A 9,823-nucleotide genomic window follows, 5' to 3' on the forward strand; every position below is an offset into this window, starting at 1 on the left:
AAAAAAAAAAAAAAAAAAAAAAATGACTGTATTTAAATCTGTCAGCAAGCAAGGATACGAAAGGTTTATAAATAGCCAAAGAGAACCATGAGCACTCAAATACTTTCAGGTACGCTAATGAAGCACTATGGGCCAAGTGAATTATTCAGTTAATACTGTTTATTTCCGAGTTAATGGTAGTCTACCATTAAAGTAGAATTTTTGCTATTTGTTTTTGTTTTTGTTTTGTTTTGTTTTTGAGATGGAGTCTTACTGTGTGGCCCAGGCTGGAGTGCAGTGGCACTATCTTGGCTCACTGCAACCTCCGCCTCCTGGTTCAAGCAATGCTGCCTCAGCCTCCCAAGTAGCTGGGATTACAGGTGCCCGCCACCATGCTTAGCTAATTTTTGTATTTTAGTAGAGACAAAGTTTCACCATGTTAGCCAGGCTGGTCTCGAACCCCTGACCTCAGGTGATTTGCCCACCTCGGCCTCTCAAAGTGCTAGGATTACAGGCATGAGCCACCACACCCAGCCACTATTTGGTTTTAATGTAAAATTTTTAAGTACTTTAGAACTCACAATCAGTATCCTAAAAATGACACTCAACTGGTTTTGTGTATGTGTCTGGCTGTAACTAAAAGGAAAAATACTCCCTAAAGCAAAAGGTTAAAATGAGTAATTAATGGTATTGACAACCTAAATATATTTTGGACAAAGCCATTACTCTCTTTTGGAGAATAATTAATTCCAATAATGCTAGAAAAGATCTTAGAATTGAGGCTCAGGAAGGTGATGTGACTTGTCCCAAGTCACACAGTTAATTAACGCTACACCTGGGTTACTGTCCCCATTCTCCCGCCACCCCCAAACTCAACCACAGCACTTCCTTTCATGCCACGTGTCAGAATCACCACTACATTCATAGACTTTTTAATCTGCATACAGACACCTTTAAAATTAAATCTTCATCTGATGCCTGATCATTCCTCTCGTCTGGATCCAAGCAGTCACGAAGTTGAGTCAGAAATTCCTCATGTTTCCTGCAGTTCTTGGAAACCTCTTTCTTATTCTCCTCATTTTCTTTTGAACACTTTCTGTAAGGCAAATAACCAATAAGTCAGAGTTTAACACCATGGAAGATAACGTTCATCAAACTAAGTCAGAATGTAAGCTCTCTGGGGGAAATAATAGTCATTTTCAAGATAACACAGTTTCCCAGACAAAGAGCAAACTATTGTCACAGAAGCCCTATCAAGGAAGGAGAAAAGTGGAAGCAATTTTGGGACACCTATGCTTTGCAGAAATACAAGGAAATCTTCAAGGCATTGTGGACTTAGTAACAGGAGAGAAAATGGTTTCCCCTAGCCTCAACCCTTTAGAATCTCCAAAAATGGAGGCAGATGTCTAGAACACACGTGCTCACAATCCATACAGCCAAGGGTCTTCACTGGGGCCTCAAAGGGAAAGACGGTGTTACCACATTGGTTCCAGAGGACGAAGCTTCATTTTGTTTTATTTTATTTCTTTTTTTTTTTTTTTTTTTTTTTGAGAGGGGGTTCCACTCCTGTTGCCCAGGTTGGAGTGCAATGGCGTGATCTTGGCTCACTGCAGCCTCTGCCTCCCTAGTAGCTGGGTTCAGGCGATTCTCCTGCCTCAGCCTCTCTAATAGCTGGGATTACAGGTGCTCACCATTACCACACCCAGCAAATTTTTTGTATTTTTAGTAGAGACAGGGTTTAACCATGTTGGTCAGGCTGGTCTCGAACTCCTGACCTCAGGTGATCCCCCCACCTTGGCCTCCCAAAGTTCTGGGATTACAGGCCTGAGCCATCACACCCAGCCAATTTTATTTTCAAACTCTACAATACAGTGGTTTATAAGCGTCCTGGTTCATGGCCAGGCATAACTGTAATAATAAACACATCAAAAGCACAGAAGGTTCACGCCTCTGGCAAAGAGATGTGTCCAATCACCAGCAAAGTTCATTATCAGTTTTCACATGCCCACAGTCTTTAAAGTGTATTGGAAGAAAGGAAAGAAAATCAGTATATCGAGGAGATATCTGAACCTCCATGTTTATTGCAGTTCTATTCACAATAGCCGAGATAGAATCAACACAAGTGTCCATCAGTGGGTGAATAGAGAAAAAAATGTGATATATATATATATCACAATGTGTATATATATATACACATTGGAATACCATTCAGCCTTCTAAAATAATGAAATCCTGTCAGGAGTGGCAATATGGATGAACCAGGAGGATATTATGTTAATCAAAATAAGTCAAGTACAGAAAAATAATTACTGCATGGTCTCACTCATATGTAGGAGCTGAAAAAATTGAACTCGTAGAAGCAAAGAGTAGAATTGTGATTATTAAAGGCTGGAAAGGATAGTGGATGGTAGAGGTTACAGAGAGGTTAGTCAATGGCTATAAAGTTATAAAGATGGTTATAAACTTATAAAGCTAGATGGCAGGAGTAAGTTCATGGTGTATGCTATAGTGTTCTGTAGCATAGTAGGGTGAATATGGTTAACAATAATTTAGTTTTCAAATAGCTAGAAGAGAGGATTTTGAATATTCACAATGCAAATAACTGATAAATGTTCAAGAGGATGAATTTGCTAATTTCCCTGATTTGATCATTATACATTGTTTACATGTATCAATACATCGCTCCATATCCCATAAATATGTACAATTATTACAAGTCAACTAAAAATAAAAGGAGAAAAAGAGCATTAGAAGAGTGTTAGAATTGGCCAGTCAAGGAGAAAAGGAAATTTATGATCTATTATGAATATATTATTTCAAATCTCAGATAGGCTTGTTGAAATAATATGTTCTATTTCTAATGCTTTCAATGTTAGCAACTAAGAGATCATCGATAATAGGCATACTTTAAAGGCAAATTAGAATCATTTCAGTAATTTAGTGTCATTTTTAAATATCCAAGATAATAAACATGATTATTGCTTTTCCTTTTTACCATGGTGAGTGTTTACTGCGAATTCTTTCACTCTATTCAAAGATTAACAAAGCATGTAATTGCAGATACTCAAAGCATATCAGGTTTCTATTTAGAAAACTCTGTAACGATAAAAGTCTAACATCACTATATCTTTGAGTTCTTATTTTAGCATAGGAAAGGTAAAACTCTTCAGTCTTTTGGACTCAGGAAAGGCATAATTAAGTGCATCGTGCTGATCGATTTACATATATGATTCCATACATTAACCCCAAGATTTCCATCTTTCTTCTCCATTCCAAAGGTTTCTAAACTACTTTCACTTCTATTTGCAATTCACTTGACCCAATAAAGTTCCAGGAATCTATCCTAAGAAAATAATCACATAAATGTGAAAATATGAATCACATAGATATTCATTGAAGCTTGGTTTGTAGCAATTTTTTTAGTGGAACTAACCTAAGAGCCTGTAGAAATAGCAAAGGGAATTGATTGAGTAAATCATATTTCGAGCAAAGGAACATAATGGGCCATTTAAAATTATATACTAGGCTCAGCACAGTGGCTCATGCCTGTAATCCCAACATTTTGGGAGGCCAGGGTAGGAGGATTGCTTGAAGCCAGGGATTCAGGACCAACCCAGGCAACATGGCAAAACGCCGTCTCTACAAAAAAAAAAACATAAAAATCAGCTGGGTGTAGTGGCATGCACCTGCGGTCCCAGCTACAAAAGAGGCTGAAGTGGGAAGATCGCTTGAGCCAGGAGATAAAGGCTGCAGTGAGCCATGATTGCACCACTGCACTCCAACCTGTGTGGCAGAGTGAAAACCTGTTTCAAATAAGTAAATAAATAAAATTATATACTAAATGAGTTTTTAAACTGTTTACAACCTATAGCCAGACACAGTGGCTCACTCCTGTAATCCTAACATTTTGGAAGGCCGAGGCAGGCAGATCAGTTGTGGTCAGGAGCTTGAGACCAGTCTGGTCAACATGGCAAAACTCCATCTCTACTAAAAATACAAAAAGTAGCTGGGTGTGGTAGCACATGCCCATAATCCCAGCTACTCAAGAGGCTGAGGCATGAGAACTGCTTGAACCTAAGAGGTGGAGGCTGCAGTGAGCCAAGGTCATGCCACTGTACTCCAGCCTGGGTGACAAAACAAGACTCTATCTTAAAAAAAAAAAGATATATATTAAGCAACATCATTTACCCATAAAGAGGAAAAAAATATTAAAGAATAAAAGATAGATAGATAGATAGATGGATAGACAGATACCAGCTACTTGGGAGGCTGAGTCATAAGAATTGCTTGAACCCAGGGGGCAGAGGTTGCAGTGAGCCAAGATTGCACCCACTGCATTCCACCCTGGGCAACAGAGCAAGACTTTTTCTAGAAAAGAGAAGATGGAGAAGAAGAAGAAGAAGGAGAAGAAACATGAAGAGGTGATCTCTCTCTCTCTCTCTCTCTCTCTCTCTCTCTCTGCCATGTAAGTCTACAGCAAGAAGGCATTCATCTACAAACCAGGAAGAGGACCCTCACCAGGAACTGAATAGGCCAGCACCTTGATCTTGGACTTCCCAGACTCCACAACTACAAGGAATAAATTTCTGTCATTTAAGCCACCCAGTATATGGTATTTTTCTTATAGCAGCCCAAACCAACTAAGACAGAAATTAGTACCAGGAGTGGGATGCTGCTGTAACAGATACATATTATAATAATCCAGGTGAGAGTTAATGGTTGCTTGGACCAAGTCAGTGACAATAGAAAGCTGACAAAATTTTGATTTGTCTTGAAGAGAGATATGATGGGATTTGCTTAACAATCAGACATGGAGAGTGAAAGAAAAAGAGAACCAAGGTTTATAGCAAGAATTTTGAAATCATCAAAATGTATTTTAGGAACAACTCATTCCCAATTTTGTCTCAATAATCACTTATTGTCAGAATGAAGTGTGGGAAACCTAGGTTTCATGACTGCTCTGCATAAACTAGGAATAAAATCTAGTGAGGAGTATTCAGTGTGATTTGGAGTGGTCTAGCTTCTAGGATATTTTTACAACTGGCTTCTAAGTAAATATCTACTTCTGTGTACTACCTACCCCACCACATCAGGGTTAAACTCTACTTAGAGGAATATTCCAAATTGTGTTAATAAGCATTTGCAGCCACCATTGGTAGGCTATAAACATGCTTAAAACAAGGCTATATTTGTTAAGATTCTTGATGACATTTAGAAATGAGCTAGGGAAAAATTTTTCAAGACTCCAAAAATATTTGAGGTTTTTTTTCAAATTTTTTTTTCAAATTGAGTTTCAGGGCTAAATAATCCAAAACACCAGTGCATTCAAAGACATATCTTGCTATCAGAAGCTAGTATTTTAACGCTAAAGCGAGAAATATACTGCAGTATCCTTACTGTAATTTTTCATCTAACTCCACAACTTTCTTCTTTAATTCCTGATTCTCCTTGATTGCGGTGTGAGCTGTGATTTCAGTTCTGATTTTAGAAGTGGAAAGTGCTGCTGATTCTTCTTCTAGCTCCTGAACTCTGTCTCTCAAAGAAGTAAGGAGAGATGATTTTCTGGCATTGTTTTCTTTGTAGCTCTCTATCTCAGCTCTCAACTCTTGATAGGAGACTTCTTTAGAAAGCATCTTGGATCGGAGGTCTTGAAGCTAACATGGAAAAGAAGTTAAAGAAAAAAACCTTAACAACATAATTTTGAAGTATCTTTAAGAAATCTAAAGCCATAATTTAAATGTTCACTCTTTTATTCATGACTTAATCTACCTTTATTTTCTTTTCTAATACCTGTGTCTGTATTAACAAATGAGAAATTATGCCTAAATAATGGACTTTATAGTCTGTATTTTCCAAAACCAGTTGAGCAATGTCTTATGTTGCTTTAATCTTTCAGGAGATGTTTACAATGCTGACTGCATAAGCAATAAAATATTTTGCAATGGTCTGCATTTTCTAAATCTGTATTGCTGCTATTGCTGCTGATAAACAATTAGACAAGTAACCTACAAATCACATGATCTGTGATCACACAGCCATAACTCTTTCCCACATAAACACAGACCACTCAGTATATCACTACATTATTTCTGGACTCTAGCCATGAATGATAAATAAAAATAATATTCCAATTTCTGAGGGGGAAAACATGGAAAAAAAGAAAAATCCTTATAGGATTTATATAAAGAAAACATTTTGACTTTTATGAGTTCTGTGGCATCAAAAAGCTGAACAATATATGGCCCTACTGAGTTGAAATGTCAGATCTACCCTACGAGAAAACATTATGAAAGCATGTACTTCTTTGGAACTCTGTGTTTGCATACATACATTTATTCACACACACGTTATCAACTCATCTTTCTATGGGATCCTGGCAGCCTTAATGAGAAATCACAGGCCATTCTAGGACTCCTCAGGGCCACCAGGCTATAAGCAGAATGAGTTTAGGAAGACCGTCAGAAACTCCACCCTAGACCAGAGCTAGCCTACAGGGCAGATGGATCCCAATCCTCTTCCTAGAATTTCCCCAGCCAGTTGGAACTACAACAGGCAAAGGATTCAGAATTCCCTCCTAAGAACTCCAGATTGTGGCCAGGAGCAGTGGCTCATGCCTGTAAGCCCAGTACTTTGGTTAGACCGAGGTGGGCGGCTCACCTGAAGTCAGGAGTTCAAGATCACCCTGACCAACATGGTAAAACCCCGTGTCTAAAAAAATTTAAATTAAATTAAATTAAAATTTTAAAAAGAACTCCAGATTACAAGCAATCCACATTGAAGGAAGATATTCTGAGAGATGCTGAAAGCTCTCTGAGGCCCATGGACTTTTAATGAACATCTTCAGGTGCCTCCAGATCTCTCAAGGCTGTATAGCTCCTCTGAGATCCAGAATCCAGCCCAACCCACCTTGCTTTACAGCCTGGAAAATGCATATGTTTTCAGGAATTCTAGGGGATAGGCACAAGAAAATAAGTTGCAACTTTACCAAAAGCTTTAAATGTATATCCTCCCAATGTCCGACTTCTAATCACTCCTATACTCCATTTCATTTTATAAGAAGCTAAGAAGGCCCATCTCTGAGTGACGGAGATGCATTATCTTACCTCAGACTGAGCACATTCAAATTTGACCAAAGTTGCTGCAAGTTCACTTCGAGCATTTTGAGCCACATTCCGATAGTGGTTTAACTGCTCCCGTGTGACCGGGACTTCCAAAACGTGATTGTAAGTTTCCTGGTAGAATTCCCCCAAAAGACAAAATACCAAGAAGAGTGTTAAACAATCTTTTCTGTGCAGCTACATAAAGCAAGATTAAAAGCAGAAGCATCCTTTGTATTGCATATGTGTCAAACATGCTACCCAGAGAAATGTTATATTCAGACCATTTTGTTCTCATTCTCAGAGTCCAAAGGGAGGCAGGAGAAAGTTCAGGAACAAATGATATGCTCCTCCAGGATGGTGACGAGATTTGTCATTTAAGAATTAGCCTTTCCTTGACATGTACAGGCACAAAAAAAAAAAAAAAAGAAAGAATTGGCCTATGGCATGGTGTGTTGGCTCACACCTATAACCCTAGCACTTTTGAAGGCCAAGGCAGGAGGATTCCCTGAGGCCAGAAGTTCCAGGCCAGCCTGGGCAACATAGCAAGACCCTATCTCTAAAGGATTTTTTTTAAATTTGCCAGGCATGGTGTCATACACCTGTAGTCCTATCAACTTGAGAGGCTGAGGCAGGAGGATCACTTGAGCCCAGGAATTTGAGGTTTCAGTGAGCTATAATTGCACCACTGCACCAGAGCCCAGCCAACAGAGAGAAAGACTGCCTCTAAACATAAGAAAACAAATTTAAAAAAAAAATGGATTTTCCTTCCACCCAATTCAAATGCTATTTGACCTCTGCCCAGAATCAATAGAATCAACAAAGAATGTACCAGAGAACGATGCTACATCCTGTGTAACTAGGGACAGTTTTCATTGTTCTTTTTTGTCCAGATCACAAAGATGACCAACTCATTTCTTGTCTGTTGATTAAAGTGTCTCATTTATTTATCAAAGAGATCATATGATCTAAATGTAAAAGTCTGTCTCCTTCATAACTATTCACTATGCCTTTTTATACTCAGTCTAATAACCATATTCTCAATCTCATACCCATGAATCATGAAGGCAATTGAAATGAATATGGGAAGGCCAGGCACGGTGGCTCATGCCTATAATCCCAGCACTTTGGGAGGCTGCGGTGGGTGGATCACGAGGTCAGGAGTTTGAGACTAGCCTGACCAACATGGTGAAACCCCATCTCTACTAAAAATACAAAAATTAGCCAGGAGTGGTGATGTGCGCCTGTAATCATAGCTACCGAGGAGGCTGAGGCAGGAGAATCACTTGAACCCAGGAGGCAGAGGTTGCAGTGAGCTGAGATTGCACCACTGCGCTTCAGCCTAGGCAACAGAGCAAGACTCCATCTCAAAAAAAAAAAAAAAATGAACATGTAAGATGAGAGATGGTGGGGTCACACGTAAACAGTCCCTGCCCATCTGGAAGGAAAGAGCTCTCAGCTCCACTGATGGTTGCAGATACAGAAATAAGGATTTCCAGCCTGGCCAAACCACTCCAATTTTGGAATTTCCAATTCTAAATCATTCCAGTTTTTCAAGACAAGCCATATATTCAGACTCACTGAAGTCTAAATTCCCAGTTTTTGCAGGTTGGCAACTGATTTAAATGTTTAAAAAAGAAACATATATGAATCAATAAACACACTTGCAGAGCAGATCTGGTGGGTTTCATCTGTGGGTTGCAGACTGCACCCTCCGGTCCTGTTTCCATCTGACTCATGCCATATGCCTGCTTCCTTCAAGAATTATTACTTAGGTTGGATATCTACACCCACCACTATGGAGTTTCCAAGGCCTGTGGTCTTTGTGAAAGCACAGAAGAAAGCCATTCTTTTTTAAAGAAATGTGAAAGAGGTCACATAAAGGAGGATTTCCTGGAGTATCTAAGTGGCCTCAGGGGGCTCACCAACAAAATCCGTTTAAGACTGCCAGAGGCTAGTCCACTGCTAGCAACTAGGGTTTGAAATAGTCATGAACGTAAAAGTCATCTTAAAGCTCATAACTTTAAGACAAGCGTCGTCATGACCAGTGTGATTTAATCCACAAAATGCCAAACAAAACCTTCAGGGCTCTTAGTAATAGCAAATGTTTGCCAATCACAGCACAAGCAAGAAGATGTTAGATATGTACTCTGGGGAAAAGCATAAAACGTTTAACTGAGTCTCTTATTAAAGAACCACATCCTGTTCAGACTCATTTAGCAGTCAGGGGGTCTTCTCCAACCTGACCACCATGCCATATTTTCTAAACTAGGCCACATGAGGACACAGGTCACTTATAAGAGATTTCACCAATAGTATGTATGACATACCATTTTTTAAAATTTATTAGGAAAATAAGTTTCCCAATGGCTATGATTATTTCTTGCAGTGACTAACATCTTTTTCTTTTCTTTTCTTTTCTTTTCTTTTCTTTTCTTTTCTTTTCTTTTCTTTTCTTTTAAGAAAAGAAGCTAGGCCAGGGCAGTGGCTCATACCTGTAATCCCTATATTTGGGGAGAATGAGGCAGGAGGATCACTTAAGCCCAGGAGTCCCAGACCAGTCTGTGCAACAGTGAGACCCCAACTCTACAAAAAATTAGCTGGGCATGGTGGTATGTTCCTGTCCCAGCTACTTGGGAGGCTGAGCTGGGAGGACCACTTGAGCCCGGGAGGTCAAGGCTGCAGTGAGCTGTGATCACAAACACTGCACTCCAACCTAAGCAACAGAGTGAAACCCTGTCTCAAAA

At 39.3% G+C, this 9,823-nt stretch overlaps 1 protein-coding gene across 1 annotated transcript in view; it reads right to left on the reverse strand.

Annotated features, from left to right (window-relative positions):
• Nucleotides 1-9,823, reverse strand: part of CCDC170 (coiled-coil domain containing 170) — a 119,185-nt gene that overhangs the window by 71,438 nt on the left and 37,924 nt on the right. Inside the window, exons 2-4 of the mRNA XM_017539060.2 lie at nt 7,083-7,211; nt 5,377-5,633; nt 931-1,075 (exon numbers count right to left, since the gene is read on the reverse strand). Coding sequence (XP_017394549.1) covers nt 931-1,075; nt 5,377-5,633; nt 7,083-7,211 — 531 coding nt within the window. The remainder of the gene's footprint in view (nt 1-930; nt 1,076-5,376; nt 5,634-7,082; nt 7,212-9,823) is intronic.

This window comes from Cebus imitator, unplaced genomic scaffold (assembly GCF_001604975.1).
Source record: "Cebus imitator isolate Cc_AM_T3 unplaced genomic scaffold, Cebus_imitator-1.0 Scaffold6, whole genome shotgun sequence".
Taxonomy (NCBI): Eukaryota; Metazoa; Chordata; class Mammalia; order Primates; family Cebidae; genus Cebus; species Cebus imitator.